General features: G+C 42.7%; 3 protein-coding genes across 5 annotated transcripts; 1 reads left to right on the top strand and 2 right to left on the bottom strand.

The window, feature by feature from the left end:
• Positions 1–6: 6 nt before the first annotated feature.
• Positions 7–6661, bottom strand: LOC147338352 (uncharacterized). 2 transcript variants are annotated; one of them, XM_086261282.1, is made up of 6 exons: positions 5317–6661; positions 5000–5059; positions 4007–4138; positions 2711–2857; positions 1117–1171; positions 7–502 (listed from the first exon to the last, which is right to left on the bottom strand). In XM_086261282.1, the coding sequence occupies exons 1-6, from the start codon at positions 5479–5481 to the stop codon at positions 396–398; spliced, it is 666 nt and encodes a 221-aa protein (XP_086117408.1). In that variant the 5' UTR covers positions 5482–6661; the 3' UTR covers positions 7–395. The 2 variants fall into 2 exon arrangements, with proteins under 2 accessions (XP_086117408.1, XP_086117417.1); XM_086261291.1 differs by having other exon boundaries at positions 7–499.
• Positions 6662–6801: 140 nt separating this feature from the next.
• On the bottom strand, positions 6802–16508 carry setd7 (SET domain containing 7, histone lysine methyltransferase). The gene is made up of 8 exons (XM_086261255.1): positions 16380–16508; positions 14072–14201; positions 12803–13004; positions 12512–12701; positions 11444–11525; positions 11231–11348; positions 10005–10162; positions 6802–7744 (listed from the first exon to the last, which is right to left on the bottom strand). Exons 1-8 carry the CDS (start codon positions 16474–16476, stop codon positions 7552–7554), a joined length of 1170 nt encoding a protein of 389 aa, XP_086117381.1. The 5' UTR covers positions 16477–16508; the 3' UTR covers positions 6802–7551.
• Positions 16509–20246: 3738 nt separating this feature from the next.
• Positions 20247–22919, top strand: mgst2 (microsomal glutathione S-transferase 2). Of its 2 annotated transcripts, none has more exons than XM_086261212.1 (4): positions 20247–20388; positions 22086–22185; positions 22486–22638; positions 22756–22919. In XM_086261212.1, exons 1-4 carry the CDS (start codon positions 20328–20330, stop codon positions 22856–22858), a joined length of 417 nt encoding a protein of 138 aa, XP_086117338.1. In that variant the 5' UTR covers positions 20247–20327; the 3' UTR covers positions 22859–22919. The 2 variants fall into 2 exon arrangements, with proteins under 2 accessions (XP_086117338.1, XP_086117347.1); XM_086261221.1 differs by lacking the exon at positions 20247–20388 and adding an exon at positions 21188–21450.
• Positions 22920–23039: the final 120 nt, after the last annotated feature.

Genomic DNA, 23039 nt, shown 5'->3' with positions numbered 1-23039 from the left:
CAACAGTTCAGTCCAATTTGTATTTAATGCATACATATCAAATATATTAAGTCAGAGCAAAAGTCATTCACACAGCGTAAAAAGAATTAAACATGAAAGTACTGACACGACGCACACACAGGTGTTCAGGCTTTGGCAAGTTTAAATGAGTCTGACTGTGGAATTGTGAGGCCATTAACCAAAAGAAACTCCCACAGCGCAACAATTCGTGTCTCTCCAACAGATCTGTAAAAAGTCCTGTTTTTCAAGACTTGGCATCTTGAGCTTCACTTGAATTATGTAATTCCGCCTCTGCCTGTGCTCAGAAGTAAACCCATAGACTTTAGCTTTAAATATAATGAACCTGCAGTCAGAAGGAAGCAAGCAGGAGTATGAAGTCCCCAACAGGCATGGTGTCAGGTCAGTCTGCTGTATGGGGGCAGGTTGGAGGAACCCTCTTCTTCTGGATCGTCTTTGTGAGTCGTTTGAGCTGGAGAGTTAAACAGCCTGTTGTCTCCTCCTGCTGGACACACATGAGAACTTCATTACAGGACTGCTGAGAGTTGGACAACAAAAAACAGAAACACGGGCGAGACTTAGGTCCCCTGAGTTTGTGGTGCATAAAGGCGCGACTAGTTAATGGGTGGGACGTTTATTAGAAGTCTCTGGATCATAATGGTGGCCCGCTCAGCCTATGTTGTTTGGCATCAGAAAAACGATGCTGTTGTTTTGCAGATTAGATTCAAGCCCCTCCCACAATGCTTCATGTGACAAGTACAAGAAAAAAAGATTAATGAATATGTTTCAGAGGAAGAGTGCTCATGCTACTTCCTTTTACCACTAGAGACCAATCAGGCACACTGCTACACAAACCTGACAGAGCAGCACACTAATGTGGATGCCCCCGTGACCTTTGAACCTGCTGCTTCATTGTACATGATTGTCTCATTCTCTGTCAGAGGCTTCATGGTGAGATTTCCTGAGTAGTGTCTGAAATTTCTTTCTTTGTTATCATTGTTTGGTGATAAAACACCAACACACACTTAACCTAAATCCACCACATTAAAATGTTATATGCTGGGTTCACCTTGATTATTGAGAAAATTTCCTAACACAGGATCCACATTTAAAGCTTACTCTGCAAAGTGCACATCTCCGTGTCCCCGGGATCACACTGAGGAACCAGGCTCTCCTGAAAACACACACACGACACATAGTGAACAAACTGAAGTGAAAACAGAACATCCAGGTGTGGCCTCGTGAGAACCCCACTGTGATTATGTCACACTGGTTAGTAAAGGGTTTTTTTAAAGACGTCACCAGCTTGGTTTTAGGAAACTGGACATGAGAACCAAGGGGTGGACCCAACTAAGAAATGAAGACACGCTGGACTTATATGGCAGCAACCTGACAACCACAACGCCCACCCTTAATCATATCTGGCCTTAATTGCCTTGTTTACTCCAACTGGAACCATCATTTTGAAAATAATCATAAGACGCGTAAGATAAGATAGGCTTTATTAGTCCCACAGTTGGGAAATTCACAGCACTTTGTAATGAGACGTTAAACTAATCAGAGAGCGCTTGCTGATATCGCACAATCAATAAACCAGCTCAAACAGCTGGGCCATTTTCCTGCAAACATTTAGGATCCGCTTCATTAGGTACGCCTGTCCAAAGCCCTTTTGATGTAAATGTATAGTGTGCTGCACTTCCCTGTTGATGCCAGAGATCAGAGCCAGACTATTTCAATCTGACACTGATGCAACGTGAACTCAAATAAGCACCCGTTATGACCAAGGTGTGGCGAAGAGAATCTCAGAAAGCACAGCCTTGTTGAACTTTGAATCAAACGGGCTAAAGCAGAAGACGCCGTTGGGTGCTGCTCCTATGAGCCGATCAGGTCACAGTGACTCACCAAAATGTTATCAACTGCGCACGGCTCCATCCTGGCTTTCAGCTGCTCCTCAGGATGCTGGTGCCACTTGTAATGGTGGAGACACTTTTGGAGACTCGTTATAAATGAAGCTGACCATGTCGTCTTTCAGTGTGCTCATCTTCTGATGGCTGCACAGCGTCACAAAGCTCATCTCAAACAGCTCAGTAACACCGAGTTCGCTGCACTCAAATCACCTCCACAGTCACCACACCTCAATCCATTACAGGGATGTGGCAGAGTGGGAGATTTGCATCAGGGATGTGCAAATGGCAAATCTATAGCAACTGCTGCAACTGTCAGTATGGACCAAAATCTGCAGCATCTAGTCTGGAAACATGCGGAGCTATGCTGGAACTAGCAAGCTGTAACTAATATTTTAGGCTAATGTTAGCAGCTCCTTAGTGAATGTGGACAATCCTACGAAAACAACCATAGGTAGCTTCTTTTTTTGTTTAAATCTGTGTGGCAAACACATTTAGTCCTGACCCGTGTCTTTGTCCAAGTATGTTTGCAACATAAAAACATTCTGCACGTGTTATTAGTTCATGTTTTTCTTTAGTTAAAAACCAGAGTCGTCTTCCTCTGAAATACACTGTTACTCATATTTTAATGTGAGGGTTATCATGTTGCTTTAATCTTAGCGTTTTCAAATGAAATCATGACTTTCAGGGTTCTTGTTCCTTACAATTACAGCACATTAGAGTAAATTTGACCTTTGTGTTTTTTGTTCATTCTAAATAAATAATTTGAGATGAAAACATGTTATGATTTTTTACTATGCTGTCCTTACCAGTCCAGTTCTGGCATCATAGCAGGCACACAAGGGGATGCTGCGACAGCCCATGTAGCCGATGACAGAGGAGAAAACCAGGCTGATGGCGCAGGTTAGCAGGATGGTGGCGTTGGCACCTTTCACCATCCGATGAAGCACAAACGTCTGTGCAGGGAGACGAACAATGTTACAGCCATGAAGTGTGTGTGTAATAAAGAAATGGGGGGAGATCAGAGTGAAATTATCTCTCTAAAACACCAGCACCGAAACAAAAAGCTGCACATTTATTTATCCCTCCATGTGTTGGACATTTTTGTTACACATTTCAGCAAACTACCCAAAAACAAAACAAAACTGGAAAGCCACAAGACATGTTTGTGTGTAATCAACTTCCATGAACTGTGGATAAGTCTGCATATATAGAGTCGTACAAAGGAGGGCATATAAAAAACATCAGGATGTGACAGACAGGCAGCACTGACGTCCCACATCCTTAGCAGCAACACCAACTCACACATCCATGCTTCATCCTAGTGTCTGCACTACTGCGAAACAGCTGGCCAGAAGTGCTGCTGATGTGAGTCAAGATCACATCAGGAGAGCGCATAGCAAGGTTTCCCTCTCCAATAGGACGCCTCTGACATTGTTGGAAGATGTGAGCTTAAAGGCATGCTAACATGAGCTGCTGGTAAATATGTAAATCATCAACCCACTCAGAGGAACAGAAAAACAACAACAACAAAAAACCCCAAACATGGAATTTGATTCGTTTGTTTGCTGAACAACATTAATGTGTCAGGACATTCAGAAAGGTTATGCTAGGTTCCTGCACAAGTAACTGTGCAGGAGATGCAGGTGACCAGTGTCACATCTAAAATAATTGGAGACCTCCGGAACATGATAAATGGACCTGTTCCTATAACACTTTCTACTCTGAGCACTCAAAGCAACTTGCCTCATTCACCCATTTGCACAAGCACTTCTTATCTAACATTCACACACATTCACACTCCGATGGATGTACTGGAGAGCAACCTGGGGTCAGTATCTTCCCAAAGGATATTTGGCATGCAGACTGGAGCAGACAGGGATTGAACGTATTTTCCTGAATGTTTCAACCACTTTACCCCTGCAGATGATCTTGAGAAGTTAAAGTTCCTGAAACTCGTTGTGTAAAAGCACCTCAAGCTGGTCATTCACAACAGCAGGACCTGTTAGTTCTTGATGAAATGCAACCAGGTCTTATTTACTACAACTGACTTCGTCAAGAAATGAGTCACTGATTAAAACAGTGATTGTGTGTGTGCAGGTTACCACTTCAGGACTGTTGTGGTGATGGAAGACCTCTTTATCCTCCTGCCCATAGGTGAGGGTCAGACAGGAGTAACTTGATATGATGATTGCAGCCAAAACAGACAGGCCTGAGGCCACCACCATCACACTCACCTGAGGACAGACACACAAGTTCAGCCAAAGAAAGAGGACTCTGTGCTTATGTGTGTACGACTACCTTTTAATGAAGCCAAGTTTGAGTTTCAAACCATTGGAGAAAGGACATTTTTAGAAAGTGAATACAGTCTGGCTGGTTCTTACAGCGCTCCAAAGAGCTGTATGAGTTTTGTATTGGTTTAGAATTAGGTGTAGGGCGGGGTATCGGTTTGTTAGAGTTCGATTAGAGAACATGTTGTCTGAAGAGGAAAATAAATTAAGTACATCATAAACTTTCTTCTTCCACACTGGACCATCTGCATCTACCTCGCCTGGTCCCTTGCATCCTTGACCATCATAATCCAAATAATTTATTTTTAGTCCAAAGCCCTGTTGATGGACTGAACAGGAACCTGCTGGTGGCAGATTTAATATGTAAACATTAGCAGGTTGGCAGGTGAGGAAAGGCCCAAATCCAAGTTTTAACCAGAGGTCCTTAAACGGTTCTTTATTGTGACAGGGCTGCTGAAGTAACACCCATCACACACTTGTATCTGTGTGAAGTTTCACTGGCTGTAGTGCTCAGAGTGCAGTGTGGGGGCCAAACATAACAATGGTGGCCAGGCATCAAATAACAGAGGAGTTCAGCAAAGGTGCATGGTTGGCCTTTAATGCGAATGTGAGAGATGCACCAACACCTTAACTAAAGTACAACTCTGAATTTACTCCTCCTACTTTGCGGAATCTTTTTATTTTCTTGTTAGTTGTGTTACTTGTTATTTTTGTTTGCTTGTTTTCCAGAGAAACGGACACGTTCATTCATTCTAAAAGTCCTGCTGATGTTATCAGTCAAGAATAAATGGCAACCATCACACTGACCAGTACTGGGTTCTTCCTCTGGGAGGCAAACAGCGCCAGCACACCTGGAGAGGCCATGATCTAAAGAAAGTGACACAGTTTAAAATGCAGGGAGAAAGTCTTTAACACTGTTCACGCGGAAATCCTCCGTGTATTTCTCACGGAGAGAACGCTAGACTCGTTGCCTAAAGCTTTGGTCAAAACAGTGCTTAGAAGAAAAGTGATGACAAAACAAGGATCCTAGCGGGAGATCTAAGTGACGAAACCCGTTTAGTTTTATACCCGAACAGGCAGGTGTCCTGCGGGTTTGTGTTATACTGAATGCCCGTTAGTCTCACCAGTCCTCCCCACAGCGGCGTCCTGGTGGTACTCAGCGGAGTGTCCTTGCGAAAAACAGCGTCCATGAGCCCGCAGACCACACAGAGACCAGCACAAGCCACCTGGAGGATACCGAGGCCGAGCACGCCCTTCTGGTTAAAAATAAAGTACCTGTACCGGTCCATGTCCGGGTGCTAACCCGACGCAAAGCACCCTGAAGTCCTTCGTGTGCCAACTCTGGTCAGAAGAAAAGTGGAGCTGCTCGACGGTGGAAACCTGAAGTTACTTTGATGCTCGCAGCGGCTTTCAGAAACATGAGTCCCGCTACCGACACCTGTGTCGTTGTTGTTCTCGTCCGACGGCCCTTTTATCGGGTAAAGTGAATCTTCCGGGCACTCGACGGATCTCGATGTTGGTTCAGCAGGTAGGAAGTTTATCCATTAACCTGTGCCCGGCGGCAGGTGGAGAGCAGGAAGGGATTTCCGAGTCCAGAGTCTGGACCGTGGGCAGCCAAGCCCCACCCTCACTGCAGGTTTAACACGCACACCGTGGAAGCTCCTGACCTTAAATCCAGCCCGGTCCTTTCGGCGTGGAGTGTCCGTGCTCTCCACGGTCCAAAGACTTTCAGCCCTGCGACCGGCCCGGTCTCCTAAGCTGCACAACGATGGGCAAAACCAGGAACGAAAATGGATGGACTCTGAAAACAGCGATCCTCTCAACTGTGTGGACTTTTGAGCCACGATAATCAATTAAATCGATAAGACACGTTGCATAGAAGAAGCTAGGCTTTTCCCTGAAATAAAACTTGCTTTGGAGCCCCCAGACTTTCCCGATTTAGACATTTTGATCCATCTCTCATCTCTGTCAGGTTAATGGTTATTGCACAAGTAGCTTTATGGAGAAGTTTACAGAACATTGTTTTGCTGCAGTAAGAAGCTGTTCTTGTACACCGTGAGTGTGTTTTTACAGGTTATCTTTAAGATCTTGATCATGATTTTCTTTGTGATATCTACACCTAATCCACACGAACCAAACCTTTAGGATCCAAACAGTCTTTCTATTCGTGCACCTGTATGATGTCCGGCACACGGCTCTTATTACAAGTACGCAAGTAAACTGTGAATCACACAAAGCTAGAGTCAAGGAATAAAAATATGGAAGCCAAGATTTACTTTCATGTTTACCAAGTAGCCTCCTGGACATCTGAAACCAGAGCGGTGAAAACTTGTTTTCTTCAGTGACTGTATTTGTGTTTTTGTAAACATTAAAATATTAATGATAGCGCTGTTTTGGCTGATGTGATAAATCAGGACACAGGATAATGAGCACATGGGTAAAGAGAGGATGAGAACTCGTCAATAGTCTGTCCTCATCGTTTTATAAATCAGCAGCGATGTTATGGGGGTCGTTGCTGCTACAGGAGATTCTACCAATTAAAAATTAAAACAAAAAAAGTCGAAACTTTCCATTCTTGTGTCTTAAGATGATGATGCATGCAGACTGGGTTTCCTTACCTTGTACTTTTATTTCCGAGAGCATATGCACACAGATAGTTTGGTTAGAAAAGTGAAACAAGCTCACAGGTGAGTAATGGCAGACATTCCATTATTTTCTCCCAAAGTTCTTGGATTAGAAACGCCCTTTACAAAGCTCAGGGCGTACAGTACCTAACCACTTCAGATCTTAGAAATAAATTAGCCACTGCGATGTTTATCCTGTACGGCAAGTAAACAGATCTGTCAAGTTACACTTTATGAAATGTATAGATTGGGATACGTAAATTAGTGCAAATGAAGTGTGGGCTGAACAGTTTGCAACAGATGACACAAAGACTGTGGGGTCCAAATAGTGGTGTTTGGAGGGGAGCTCTGTTAGGTAAACAGCAGCTAGAAGACACATACAGTGAGTGAGGATTCAGACAGTGGAAACTGAAGGAAGTCATCATTGCACAGAAATCTTGACTTGAATGAGGGTGTGTGTGATGAAGAGGATGTCAGACAGAGCGGCGCCTCCAGCCACAGATGTGTCTCCTCTAATATCATTTGGTTTCTTGCATAGTTCTTGTGTTTCTTTGGCCTGAGAGAGGCCTCCAATCATCCTGAATTGCTCAAGTAGTATTCCATTTGAATACTAAACTTGGTAACTTTGCAAATATTTCTCTAATATCAATTGCCACAATGCTCCAGCAGTCTTGTAAGGTGGTAGCACAGGTAGAGGGGAACGTTTTCATTGTCCAGAGGTATTCATCTGCAATCTCACTGTCCAGTAGGAGCCCCTCCTCTCTGCTCAAACGCCTCTAGCTCTCGCTTGTACCAATCAGGAGCCTCCGGGCCATTTTTTCCAGTTGGCTGGTGATCGTAACCGTAGGCAACCGTTAGCTCCTCATCTTTTTGCACAGCCCTCAAGGTTCGGATGCACTTGATTGGCCCAAAACGAGGATGGACAAACCTGTGCAAACCCAGGATAAACACAAATGCACAAAGTCAGGCAAGAAACACTACTTTGTGATTTCATTGTGAGATATGCTACAGTGACGTCTGTCATGGTACCACAAGTTAGATGCTTAGTATATTACTGGGTCTCGGGGCAAATCTTTGGAACATTTTTGGTGTAGGAAAGGTGATATGAGACAGGGCCGGAGGCAGGATGTACCATGGACTGGTCCTATTAGAATCACCCACTGCCCTAAGTGGCAGTGACTGAAAGTGTTGTTTAAAATAGTTAACTAAAGTTAACTAAAGTAAACAGGTGCCTGAATTTATTCTCAAAGCATCTAACTTTGTGTTTTAGAGACTTCTACATTGTACTCTCAGATGGTGCAGCAGGCTAACGCAGGCTAACACAAGGATAGAATACACGGAGCTTCCACATGAATGGTACAACGGTTATTTTATTGAATGGGATGGCAAACAATGCTCTAAGCACCTGCTCCTGGAAAGAAACCTTGCTGGTTTACAAAGACGAACACGTAAATAAATAAATGTGTGCATGATGAGAGTAATGATGGTTGATTGATGACCCTGAACTCAGTGTTTACTCTACACAGATGAGATATAAGCTGCTAATGCTAATATTTGCTTATAAAAACAACTACTGGTTTAACTTTAAAACTTGACAGTGCTCACATGCTAAGTTAGCTTTTTGTCATTTGAAGCTTAGTAAAATAAAATAATCAAATCACTACATGTCGCTAGTTCAATGAGCTCTTAGCTCAGGCTTTCCTGAGCAGCTGTATCGTTTGTCATCTTTGTACAAGTGTGGCCAACTACACAGAATAACTGCAACCTGTGTCAAGAGGTATATATGAATATAGCATTAGCCTCCTTACACTGACTAGCCCCCCAAAAAAACCAAAACCAAAGAATCCACTGCTGGTGCTGATGTGATATTTTCCATAACAACATTAATGGGACCATTGCTGTTAGGGGGTTAAAGCGGGGTACATGTACTTTTTTCTCTCTTGATCTTTAACTTGCTGTTACTGGAAGGGGAATAACCACATGCAAATCAGGTGTTCACTGTCCAGGCTATGGCTCACTGTTCACCTACCGACAGCTGAAAACGGCTCCAGCCCCACTATACGACACTGTGTGTTATTAAGACAGCATGACCACTGAACTGTTCAAACTGTCTCTGTGGTTCTCAGTTCTGACAGGTGGGGCACAAGTTACCTGGCAGAAAAGTCGCGCTGAACTAACTTTTACGGCAGAACAAAGAAATTTATAATTAATTAGGATTAATAATATGCACATCTGCTGAAAGCTGCAGCCGTGTGTCCATAAGAAGAAGAAGAAGAAGTGCACTGAAAAGCGTGAACACGTGGTCGGGTCTGTCGTGCATCGTTTACAGTGGTGCCGAAAACCAGGACTGGGTCACGAGAGACCCGACCACGTGTTCACATTTTCAGTATACTTCTTATTGCAGCTGTCCACTAACACACTGGGCTGCAGCTTTTGTGCTACAGCCTACACACATCAACAACAACAGGACCCAGTTCATTCAGTTTTAAGCCAGCGAGGCATGATTGGGGATTGGCGTGATCGGCTTGATCAGGTGTGCCCGTCTCCCCTGCAGCTGCAGACCGTGCCCCAGCACAGCTCTGCAGTCAGAAACAGGCTCACTGCAGCCACTAAGAGTGAAGAGTATTAAACTCTCACTGAATTATATGTTTTCATCTCTGTGAACAAGTTTCTGGATTTCTTTTCTTTAATAAAACTAAGACTGAACTTTATTTTTCCATGTTTGGCAATGTTCACGTTCTATTTAACTTGTTGCGTTTTTGAAGAAGTGCTGCAGACTAATGAAGCAGTCTAGTGACAAAAGCCTCAAATAGTTAAATGAAAGTTGTTTGTTTAAAACAAAAATTACTGAAGGATTCATTGTGAATGACTTTGTTATCTAAATAAAGTTGCAGCTTTCTGTCACTGTTTTGCTTCGATGGGGCGTGAATGTGTGGGGAATGATGAAAAGGTTTGAGAACCACTGATCTAGCTGAGGAAAAACAGTTCTATTAAAAATAATTCCCTTCTGTATAACTCATCAAAGATTGCTTGATGTCTTCGGGAGCAGTAACAACATTGGTGGTGCATGACTACAGAAAGTCTTCAGCTGGTCTGAGTGAGGTTATTTCTGTTCAATTTGTAATCACATCAGGCTTCTTTTTTTTAAATGTCAGACTCTGCTGGTCAACCTGTCAGCTTATACTCACGGGTCATATTTGCAGTTGGGGATGAAAGAGTGGTTTGCTTTATGACCCAGAGACGCGCAGTATCTGTCCGTCTGGCCAAATGGCTGAGGGACGTCAATCACGGTATCCTCATCGAGTGAAATTGTGTTTCCATTCAGTGCCCAGTCCCTGCTGTCCACCTGATGAGTCACGGATAAAAACACAAAGAAAACACAAGCGCATTTAATGGGGATAATTCTACAGGGTGGGCCATTCATATGGATACAGCGTAACAACATGGGAATGGTTGGTGGTATTAAAGTCCTGTTTGTGGCACATTAGTATATGTGAGGGGCAAACTCCTCAAGATGGGCGGTGACCATGGTGGCCATTTAGAAGTCGGCCATCTTGGATACAACTTTTGTTTCTTCAATAGGAAGAGGGCCATGTGACACATCAAACTTATTGGTAATGTCACAACAATGGTGTGCTTGGTTTCAACGTAACTTTATTCTTTCATGAGTTATTTACAAGTTTCTCTTTGTTCACAGCCATTGACATGTCGAAGAGGTTAACACGTGAGGATCGAAATTGTGTTGATATCTGGTGAACGCAGTAACCGGGTCATTGCAGCACATTTCAATGCAAGACCCCCTACGAGACCACCCATCTCCCATGCTACAGTCAGCAAACTGCTTGCTCGTGAAACTGGTTCAGTGTTGGATTTGCAAAAATGTGGACGCAAGAAAACTGTCACTAATGAAGAAACATCAGTGGCTGTCCTAGCTTCATTCAGCAAGAGCCCACAGCGTAGCACTCGCCGCATGTCACTGGAGAGTGGCATTAGTCCAACATCCCTTCGGCGGATATCAGCTACACACAAATGGCACCCTTACAAACTCCAGCTACTGCAGCATCTCAGCGAGGATGACCCAGATCGGCCACAGAATTTGCAGAATGGGCAAAACAAAAACTGGAACAGGACCCTCAGTTCACGCAGAAGATTTTGTTCAGTGATGAGACAAACTTCTATGTGAATGGTGTTAACAAACAAAACCACCGCTATTGGTCTGACACTAACCCACACTGGATGGATCCCTCCAAGACTGTTGGAACTACAAAAGTGATGGTTTGGTGTGGTATATGGGGCACAACGATAGTGGGTCCATTCTTCATCACTGGAAACCTCAAGGCCACTGGATATTTGAAACTGCTACATGATGACTCTTAATGACCTTGGTGCGTTGTTTGTGGTCTGTGTTTCATACCTCAGAGTGGGTGATGCGTACTCCATTGTAAAAAGCCATCACAGTGTTGGCCTCAGCATCTGTCTTGGCGAAAAGTCCCTGTCCTGCTCCTCTGATTGTAGAGTCTGCCACAAACACTCTGACAAACAGAGGCAGGGGTAAGACAATGAAATACTGACCACGAATTCAAGAGGAACAATGTGATTGGTCAGGATTCCTATAAAACGTATCTACCTTTGGCTCTCATAAGGATCTGGAAGCAGAGTATGGGTGGCGATACAGGTGGATGTGGATTTGTCATACGAGTACACAGGACCTGTAAAAGAAGATGGTCAGATTAGTGGGATTCTTTAACCACAGGCCTTTCTCCATGAAATACAAGTGGAACCATATTAACCAGGGCCAGAGGAAATGACACGAGCATGGGTGGTGGACAGCACATGCAAGGCAGCATTGGTTAATGAGTGAAATGTAAAAAAACAAACTTCAATTAGAATGATACCAAAGTGACAGTAATTCCTCTACATATATCTCAGAACTGTTCAGTCACATTAGCCAGCTTAAATAAACGGTTGCATCCATGGCTCCTGCTGGCTTTCGGCTCTTGAAACCAGCCTAAATATTAATAGTCGTTGTGTCTCACGTTTCTGGACACTGACCAGCTGAGAGAGGAGCAGCACTTAGTGATGATGTGAAGAAGTTAGTGTATAACTTAAAGCAGTTTTAATAAATCCTTTAGAACTATAAGGGGAAGCTTTCAAGAACATAAGATCAGCTCTTGTAGGTTTTAACACAGTTTCACAATTTGGCTCAACCGAAAACTTTCATATTAGCATCCATGGACCGTGAACTTGGTTATATGTTAATCTTCTTAAACCTGGTAGGAGCAGAAAGTAAAGCTGTCCAGGCAGAGTGCAGCAAAATGCAAAGGAGAGACTTTCACACAGGAAGTACAAATTATGAAATGGGATGTTTTAGTCTGGTCCATTTGTCAAGCTGCAAGCTATTAAACTGCTAAACAATTTAACAGCTTGCCCGTGCACATGATTGAGGTTTCTATCATTACGTTTCCAGTATATTACATTGCACTGAAACAATCCATGTCATCATGCATTATACCATAACACAGTTTCTTGATAATAAATGTATTATTATTTATTCACATCTATTAACGCTTTAGCCTTTTGCATCTTGAAAATCCAACATAATCAATTTTAGGAAAAGGGCAATTTCTTATTAAATGCATCAACTCCTGAACAAAAGTCTCGACAAACAAATGTGGACGTTGGCATCACTCCTTACTATTGGGGCTGATTTCGAAGCGTGGTCTCCCAGTCTGGTTGGAGATGACAGCAGCAAGTTGGGCCTCAATGAGCTCCCCATCCACAAAGCTTCCATATAGAGCCGTTCGACCGTCAGGGTAGATATACGCTACAGAGTCACCAGTCATTTCCCCGTCCTCGTTTACCTCCCCAAACACACAGCCTCTGTCCTAGACGCACCACAGTACACGCCAACATGCACAATACACATGGTTAGAAATACTTCTGCTATGTTCTGTATAAGCAGAAGTTAGACAGTAAGCTGACTCACAGGGTAGTAGACCCAGCATTCCCCACAGCGGTTGTTGCCTTTGTACTGGCCCTTGAACACCAGGTGACCCTCGCCATCGAACTCCTGAGCAGGCCCATTAAGCTCTCCGTCCACATATGTCCCGTTGAGGACGCCCCCATCTTCGTAGGTGTACACTCCTTGGCCCTGCAGAGCATCATCTACATAGAACCCCTCTAAAGTGCTGTGAGAGGGAAAAGAAGGACAACTGCAATTAAGATTTTTACATTTGAAGTCTAAATTCAATCTTCAAGGTGAATAGGGCCAGACAAAGGTTATTTATGTCTCCAGTATTTCTTTCTGAGGTTTGTCTAACTGTTCCTTCTTATTCAGGACAAACTTTAATCCTGAAAAACAAAACCAGTGCTGACATTCTAAAAAGTACAACATAATATTATCATTATATCAGCCATATGATATCATTTATTAAAAAAGAACAAACAAAACTTTTTCACATTTCTGCGGTATTGTTTTGAGAGAGGTAGTGGTGGTATGGCATAAAATAACTCAATGTATACTGCACGACAATTTTAGGGGTAGTTTTAAAAGGAAATTACATCTGTGATGGTTTTGTAATTACATCGGACAGGTTTTCTGGCAGCCCACAATCAGACTGTGTTGGTATATCTGCAATGGTCCCATTAATAATCTATTCCATCTACGGGGCAAGCCGCTCAGTCATGTGTTGTACTGCATGTTTGGACTTGGAGGAGGAGAGTAGTTGTTTTCTTGTTTACTTCTGATGCCGCTGCCTGTAATCCAGTAATGTTTGTAACTGTAATGCTCAAGAACTTTACTCTGTTTTTCTACTGAAAAGCACACATGCATTAACACAATATTAATAAGTAAGTCTCAAAACCTTCTATTGGCAAATACATATGTAGCTTTGGAAAGGTGCCATTACACAGCTGCAGTAACACAGATGTTCACTTATCGCACAGCACACTATCACAATACCTGCGTCTGACTGCTCCTGCAGTGTTACACTCTTCTCCTTGGAGGAAACTGACCGCTGCTCAAAGCCATGTCCTCTGCTGTCACATGCATAATCGTACTTTTCTTTTATTATTACCAATATATCCACAATAATGAGGCGTTTGTCAGATAAATGCAGAACATACATCTTTCATATCTGGCAGTGACAGCGGTCAGATATAGTAAATGTTTTTAATTCAAGTAATGTCAGATTTACGTCCCCATCAGTGATCCTAACAGATTATTTAAGTCCTTAGTTTGTTATGTTTACAGTACCTTCCATCAAAGAAGAAGAACTTGCCCTTGCCATTTTTCTCTCCATGGGTGAAATGTCCTTCAAAGCGATCACTGGACGAGTAGGTCACAGTGCAGAAACCATGGGGCTGACCATCTTCATCCAATGGACCTGAAAGTTCATGCAGACACAATGTTTCAGTGTGATGAGGATGAGTTTTTAATGAAATCAGGTTATAGAAATAGATCCCAGATAGGCCCATCCATTTGTTTTCATGGATCTACCATAAAATACTAAACAAAGCATGTTCAGCTGATTTAAACGAGTACTACAAATAAAGCCTGTAAAGGTTTCTGCTGAGGTCCTCAAGCTCCTTTCTTAAACGCCTAAAGCACTTCCTGTATCTACTGTTACATTTTAGCCACGTCCCTCATGGAGCAGCAACAAGACCCGTGGATGATTACAGAGGCACCTGGCTAAAAGGACATGTCAGTCTAGAGCTCTAATAATTTGTTTTTGGACACTTTTGCTAACAGTGACATCTCTATTTTTTACTCTCTCGGTCTACTCCAACAACTTACTTGTTAACCTCTTGCTTTAACCGTTACATCCAACCAAAACATCAGTTGTGATTTGTAAAGTATGAACCAAATGATGCCTAAAGTCTATTTAGCATAGATGGGTCATTATTTTCAAAATCCTCACAATAAACAAAGTATCCTTCAATGTTCCAGAAGTTCAGTGCAGGTTACATCAGGTGGTTTCTTCAGTGGTGCTGACATAGCTCAGCAGAAACACTTGGTCATTACACACGGCGATAGAAATTAAACCCCAACTGATACAAGGTTTGTTTTTTTGTTTCTTTAAAGACTGATACTCATATTTGGTGATTTAGTAACCCGGGTTTCTAATATCACAGGTTTTGTGATAAGATCGTGACAATGCAAATTAAAAAGCAATGACGTTGAAGAGTGCCCTCTGATGGACAAACTGCAACATCAACACTCAAAGTTGTTGAGTGCTTCTCCCATCTCTTCTTTTTATTGGATTTATAGGTTCTTATCAGCCATCGATAATCCGGCAAACAGCAAATATCATCAGCCTGCTGATAAATCAGTCAGGCTCTAATGCAATTAAACACCAAACACTGTTGTTCCTCTATGTTTAATTGCACTAAAGTTCCTTTCAAAGAAAACTCGAACAGAAGAATAATTCAATCAGTTCCCATTAGTTGTTAATGACACACGGAACCAGTTACAATATTTTACTTCAGTCAGGAAATGAAACGGCAATGCTGGCGACAAAACACCAACTAAAATCTATTTTATTGCAAAAGGAAGCATCAGTACGTCCCTGGAGTGGAAATAAAAGCTTCATTTGCACGTGCTAATCACATCACAACACTCCTGGAAATAAATAAATTCAACAATAATAACTCGACACACTTTTAACCAACCACCAAGTAACAATAACATTTCTTAATATGTGTTATGTGAGAGTTTGGTTGACAGCATATTCGTACATAATTGTTACTCACTCACAGTGAGTAGATAACTGAGATTACAGCAAATGAAACTAAGTTACAGCTGGAATATAAACGAGGCAAACAAACAGCAGCGCAACACGATACCGTTGTATTTGCAGAATTCAGTAGGCCAGACTTCCAACGTGCAAAGCAGTACTGAGTCAGGGAAACGGGTTAAACCGTTTCAACCTCTGAGGGCAGTTATTTAGTCGGGGTGGGCAGAAACCCTTTACGGCGGTGTTGGGGCTTTTTAAACCTTCTGACTTCTTACAGCGTGTCCAGTCGGTTTCCTTTGAAAGAGCACTGTGATTAGCTCTGTGAGGGCTGCGTGCTAACGGGGGCTTCGGGTCCGTAGCTTTCAGCACTGTGTGCGCCACAGCGGAGTTTTCAGCCCGGGTCTCCTAACGCGACAGCACTACTTTAGTCCGACGCAGTGAAATCTCAGTCCAGCCTCTGAACGAGGGAGAAAGAACCCGCGTGTAACGGTGGTGCTAGTTTAACAACAAAGACGCGCAGCACTACAACAAAAAGTAACATTTGGTGTCATTCTGCACTTCCTGCCCTGCTGACTAAACACAGCAGCCACGCTGGCAGCGGAGCACTAATACCCCACACACCGCCCTCACGCGCCTGACCGGCGGATCTCCTTGTCAAACAGAGGGCCTGGCGCTGCGAGCTCCCGAGCAGGCCCGCCGACAGATCCACTCATGAAGATTTGTTTAAAGACAATCGACACCACTCAGTCAAAGTGCTGAGAATACCTTCTCCACGGTGCAAATGCAGTCGTTCACGCATACACGGCACGAATGGCAGAGGTTACGTACCTTCTACAACCTCTTCTACATTTTCATCGTCGCTGTCCATGCTGCAGGAGACCGCTGTGACCGCACCACGGCTTCGACTGCTTTTCCTGCCACCCATGTGGCGTCGTTTGGGGACGGTAACATGACAACCGGGGACACCTTTTTTCACATGCCACACGTTTCGTGGGCATTTCATTATATTTGCACGGAAATATAGCGTGTTTAAAACTAGTAGGTTATTATTAAAAATAAGAAATCTCAACGAGCTTACTTTAATAAAAAAAAATCATAAGAGTAAATAAACTGACAGTGCACTTAGATCCCCCCAGTAGAGCCAACATTTACATAAAGAATTTCTGTAAACATTTAATGGCATTTCTTAGCCGTCGCTGCTCAAAGTGGGGTTTTCTACAAAATAACCATTATAGCTATAAGGTCACATTTTCTTCTTCTTTCTGCACTAAGAAGAAGAAAAGGCCATCTCACCCTAACCTTTTCTGTCACACCAGCGTGTCCTCCATTACTACATCTATGAACGTCCTGTGTGGTCTTCCTCTTTTCCTTGTGCCGGGCGACTTCATTGTCAACATGCATGTGCAAACTTGCTCAGCTTCATCTCCAAAGCAGTCCACCTGAGCTGTCCCTCTGATGTGGTCATTTCTAATGTTGTCAGTGCCGGTCACTCCCAGGGGAAAAGCCCCTTCAGCTCTGCCACCTGTCTTTTTGTCAGTGGCATCACTTCCAAACCAAACATCATAACAGGTCCTACTGCCATTTTGTAAATCCACCCATTCACTCTTACTCCTATCCTTCTGTAACAATCTCTCCATCACCTCTCTATAAAATGCCTCTTTACATGGTTGACTCCTGGTATTTCAACCATTCCTCATTCCCTACATCTACTTGCAGCTTCAGTGTTACACCTGCCTTCTTTGTACGTCTTCATGAACTCTCTCAACACTGTTTCTCTGCATGAAGCCCTACTGCTGCTCGCTGACCGTCACCTCTCTAGCTTCTACTTCGTTGTATGGCTCATCAGCTTGATTTTCCTATAGCTGCATCCTTGTTGAAGAGCAGTACCAGAACACTTCTTCTTCGTTCCTCAGGCGTCCTTTCCAAAACTGTGTTAAATAATCTGGTTTAAAAAGTCCACTGCCCTGTTTCTCAGACATCTCTATACCTCCACATGTAAATCATCAGGACTCACTACCTTTCCACAGCTGCCCTCACTTCCTCCTTATACTTCCTGATTCATTAACATTCCTTTATGTCATCCTCTTACTCTCATGTCCATACCTACCCAACATCTTCTCATTATCAATTTTCTTTCACCTACAAATCCACTAAAATCAACCAATCACCACTATGTCCAAACAAAAAATATGTGGTGAAAGCTTCCATACAGATGTAATCATTCATTTCTCAAACATTAAATACATACATTATATTTTGTCGTAGCATTCACATACAATTGCAGTTTATACAGACTATGCCAGGGGTCAGCAACACCCAAAGAGCCATTTGGTAGAGTTGGATGTCTCGAGACCGGTCTTGGTCTCAAGACCACTTTTACGTGGTCTTGGTCTCGACGGACTTTTGTCTACCATTTGGACCCAGTTTCCACAGAAAAGAAAACACTGGGAGCCGCAAATACTTTTTGTCATCTAAAATGAAGATAACACTGTTATTGTTATGCCTTGTATACACCTGTATTGTGTATTGTGTTGCATCACAGAGGATCTCTCCTGGACGTACAACACCACAGCACTGGCCAAGAAATCACAGCAGCGTCTCTTCTTTCTCCGCAAACTAAGAAGAGCAGGAGCACCAGCCCCCATCATGTACACTTTCTACAGAGGCACCATCGAGAGCATCCTGTCGAGCTGCATCACTGTGTGGTTTGGAGCCTGCAATGCGTCCTGTCATAGAACCCTCCAACGCATAGTGAGAGCTGCAGAGAGGATCATTGGTGTCTCTCTCCCCTCCCTCCAGGACATTTACAGCACCCGTCTCACTAAAAAAGCCCTTTGCATAGCGGCTGATCCCACGCACCCAATGCAAAGCTTCTTCAAGCTGCTGCCGTCAGGGAGGAGACTGCGGAGTCTCCAGGCCAGGACCAGCAGGCTGAAGGACAGCTTCATCCATCAGGCTGTCAGGAAGCTTAACTCCCTCCCGATTCTGCCCCCTCTCCCCTCTCTCCTCCACGGTCTCACTGAACTCTGTCACACACACACACTCTCTGACTCACTCACTGGCCTGCACCAGTTACCAGTCACTTTGTGGAGCATTGGACTGCCATTACCTCATAAGACTCTGTTGTTACACTTTCTCTTACCGTACATTACTAAATCTCCATTTGCACTATTTGCCTACTTGCACTACTCTGCCTGGTTTACACCCAATGTCATTTACCCATTATATTGTATATTGTATAGCTTTCTTGTTATATGTAAAATTGTATTGTATTTATTTAAATTTTTACTTTTTAATTATTTTACCTGCATTTTTTAATCACTCTTATATTTAAATGTTCATTTGCTATTTTATCTAGGGATTGAGAGTAACGTAGTTTCTATTCTCTGTATGTCCTGTACATGTGGCAGAATTGACAATAAAGTTGACTTTGACTTGACTTTGACTTATGAAATCAATGAACTGCTACAGAGAAAAATAAATTTTTATTTATGGAATGAACACATTTTGAACTCTTAAAAAATATAACACAAAGGAAAGACAGTTGAAGGTCTCTTTTAAATGAATTAAAAAGCTGATCTTAAATTATTCATATACCAAACAAAAACTGTAGCGTTGAGCTGAATTTTAAAAGTAATTGGAAAAATTCACTCAACTGCTAAAAAAAGAAAGAAAAAGAAATATTTGCAAAATATCTGTATAAATATTTATTTTAAGTGGTTGACGTGTGTGGCGGGGCGTGGTCTGCACGCTACAGGGGAGGCGGACGCACCTGAGCGGCATCCGCAATCAAGCCCCCCCGGCTTAAAGTCTGTGCTCTCTCTGCTGTTGTGTCGACTGTGTGGCTACAGCAACAATGTGTAAAAATGTTCAATAAAGAAAAAAAGCATGTACATGCAAACATCGCTGGGTCTGCCATGGCGCACAGCGTCTGCAAATCGGGGCTGTACGAAGTCACTTCGTCTTTACGCAGGACTGTAAGCTGCCATCTGTGAGGCGTGAGCGCTGTTTGTTTTTACCGTAGTTCATGGTGGAGAACAGCTGCTCACATACGTATGTGGATCCGAAGCTCCATACTTGGCCTGCCTGGGGTTGACACTCTCCATAAATGCAGGGCATTTCGGCTGATATGGTTTATGCGAGTGTGACGCTTATTTTGAGCGATGATAATAACATATGATTTTATTTTGATATTTGAAGACCACGAGAATCTTCCAATTTACAACTAGAAGTTAAAAAAGAACTAACACAAATAAAATACACTTCAGTTAAATACTTATATATATTTTTTCAAACCACGTGGAGCCGCAGGTTGCCGACCCCTGGACTATGCTCTAAGAAATGCCCCCCCTACAGTACCAGGCCTGCAGAATAAACTCACACTGATAACAGTGCGTGGTATACAGTGGCATGATAAATGAAGCTCGAGCCACTGTAATTAATTAAGGACCATCACACTTTAATTGTTCAGTTCTGTGCATGCATTTATACATGTGCATATATAACTGTATGATATGCTGATGATAAACTAACAGCAGGTATTAAAGTTTTAGCCAGGTTTTTCTTGTGGAGTGTTAGTGATAGAGTTCATAGAGAGCCCTGCCCACTCATGGCAGATCTTTAGCTGCATAAGAGTCACGGGACTTTCTTACTTGCACAACTTGTGGGATGTGCTAAAGTCCCTTTGCCCCAGGAAGTACCTCCTATTTGTTATGTAAAGCTGACTTTGTGTTTAGGAGCAAACTGTGAGGACGGCTGTTTTTTCCCAACAGTCTGATGGAAGCGGACTCCCCTCTTTTGTTGGCTGCAGTGTCCCTGCTGTCAGTTCTGCACATGGGTAAGTAAAACACAGCAGCTTAATGGATGTTGTGCATGTCAAGGTATTGTCCCAACTTAATAATAATGTGGGTGTGGTTTCCCACTCCTGTGTAGGTACTGTGCAACAGCAAGACTAGGCAAGTTTTACACTTAGCACTCCACTCATTTAGTGATCATCAGATCACATCTAGGATGCGGATTTCCTCTTGTCAGCAGCTTGAACATGGTTTCCCACACAGAAAAGCACATACATTCTAAATGCAAACAACATCCTTATTATTTTAAATGTGTGCATTTATCAAATCAAATCACTTTTATTGTCACATCACATGTGCAGGTACACTGGTACAGCACATGTGAGTGAAATTCTTGTGTGCGAGCTTCACAAGCAACAGAGGTGTGCAAAGTACAATAACATAAGCAAATATAAGAATGGCTAAATCTGAGAATTATATGAAGAAATATGTGTACAATATAAGAGTGTATGCACATTACTGAATGTGTATACTAAATATGTATGTCTACATGTGTGTATGTGTGTGTGCACATATTTTACAAATTAAATAGAGTTAAAATAAAATAAATATATAAAATCAGAATCAGAATACTTTATTGATCCCTGGGGGAAATTATTTGTTTATATATATCTGTAAATATACAGAGGTTGTTAGTTGGATATTGTGCAAAACAAGTGGCATTACTATACAGTATGGAGTGCATAATGTTGAAGTTCCAGTAGTGAAGCTGAGGTGTCTATGACGTGTTCAGCAGTCTGATGGCCTGGTGGAAGAAGCTGTCTCTCAGTCTGCTGGTACGGGACCGGATGCTGCAGAACCTCCTTCCTGATGGAAGCAGTCTGAACAGTTTATGGCTGGGGTGACTGGAGTCCTTGATGATCCTCCCCACTTTCCTCAGGCAGCGCTTCCTGTAGATGTCTTGGAGGGAGGGAAGCTCACCTCCAATTATCCGTTCAGAGCACCGCACTACTCGCTGGAGAGCTTTGCGGTTGTAAGCGGTGCTGTTGCCATACCAGGTGGTGATGCATCCAGTGAGGATGCTCTCAATGGCACAGCGATAGAAGGTCCTCCCCTTTATACTAGTTTATTGATTTATACTGAGCAATCTCCACTTTTTACACATATGTTGAGCAGTATATGTTGCCGTGTTTTATAGTATAGTATTCTTATAGTATTTTCAGACTTTGATTCTTGTGGGCCTTTAATGTGGCTTCAAGCGTTTCTTCGCCCAGAAAAATTGTGTGCAGGTTTAACTAGCACCAGGCCAGTGTTAACCGGAATTCTTGATCATGGCTGTTGTTGATGCATTTTCTAATGTGGAATCATTCTGAGGAGAATGTCAAAAACATGATAATGCGAACACCACGGCTCACCATGAAGCTCAGAATATTCTTCTGGGTAGAATCTAGACTCTGTAGAGCATTTGGACAACTACGAATCTGCTTTGAGACGGAGGAGCTGAGAAGTGCCTGCTGTTCAACTGACACTTCATGGAGCTTGGTCAGTTTTATCATGGTGGTCTACAGAGAGAAGTTCATGGCTTGGATTTTGTTCCAATGTTCAATTTTATCCCTTGAAAACAAAATCTACAATTTATTAAACTGTGCAAAAAAAAAAATTAGGTGGCTAAAATAGGAAATATACTTGTGAATTGTATAAAGAAACATGTAAAGAAACCTCTGTCACTGTCTCCTCTCAGGCTACCTGGCTCGGCGGGTAGGAAGATCCAGGATGGCTTACAACATCGTACCTCCTGTTGTCACTGGACCTCCAGAATTTGAGAGGACATTCCGTGCACAGTAAGAAGACCTGATTGTAATGCTATAGTCAAATGAACTGAAGGGTAAAACTAGTTTAAACAGACTACTTTAAAGTAGTAGTCTGATTACAGAGTGATATGGGAGAGAATGCCTGAGGAATGGAGAAACAGTTTACTGGTACCACACCATGAAGTTATTCAAAGGAGTTTCTGAAGCTAGGTTAAGAAGAGAGCTGACAATCAGTGAGCAGCAGTGTGGCGGAGGGAGCTGATCTGCAGTCAGAGTAGGGACAAGGTGGAGCTCCAAGGATGTCCTAACATTACCTGTGTTTGTTCTCAGTCAGAACTGTGTGGAGTTCTACCCTCTCTTCCTGGTGTCGATGTGGACCTGTGGTACCTTCTTCAGTGAGGTGATTGCAGCTGCAGGAGGGCTAGTGTACATGGTCGCTCGACAGATGTATTTCAGTGGATATATCACGTCCCCCAAGAAAAGGTCTTTCATGATACTAAAATATCAAATACTTAAAAGCACACGGTGGCAGCGCTGACTTTAAAGTATCTGATGTTTGACCTATTACAGCACGCTGACTGAGTACTTTCTGGTTTGCAGGTTACCTGGCTTTATTCTGAATTTGGTTGTCCTCGGCATTCTGTCTCTGCTGGGTTCGATTGGAGTGCTGCGTGGAATACTATACAAATACTTTCTTATCTAACTTTGAAAAATGTCATCAAACTGTGCAAACCAACAAATAAAGTTATTTGTATTTGGTAGAAGTTTTTATAAAATTATTTTCCAATGTTTATATTTTCAGTTCTTTATAGTTTAGACTAGGTTTACATGTTCAGTTGTTGTTGTTTCTAAATTAGTTTCAGTGTTTGATTCAGTGCTGTATG

Source organism: Aulonocara sp. 'chitande type north' Nkhata Bay, linkage group LG2 (genome assembly GCF_057382095.1).
Source record: "Aulonocara sp. 'chitande type north' Nkhata Bay isolate Kocher_YH1m ecotype deep benthic linkage group LG2, A_spYH_male_GT1.1, whole genome shotgun sequence".
In the NCBI taxonomy this organism is placed as follows: Eukaryota; Metazoa; Chordata; class Actinopteri; order Cichliformes; family Cichlidae; genus Aulonocara; species Aulonocara sp. 'chitande type north' Nkhata Bay.
Note: the sequence above shows the minus strand (reverse complement) of the source record. Positions and strands in the feature narration are given on the sequence as shown.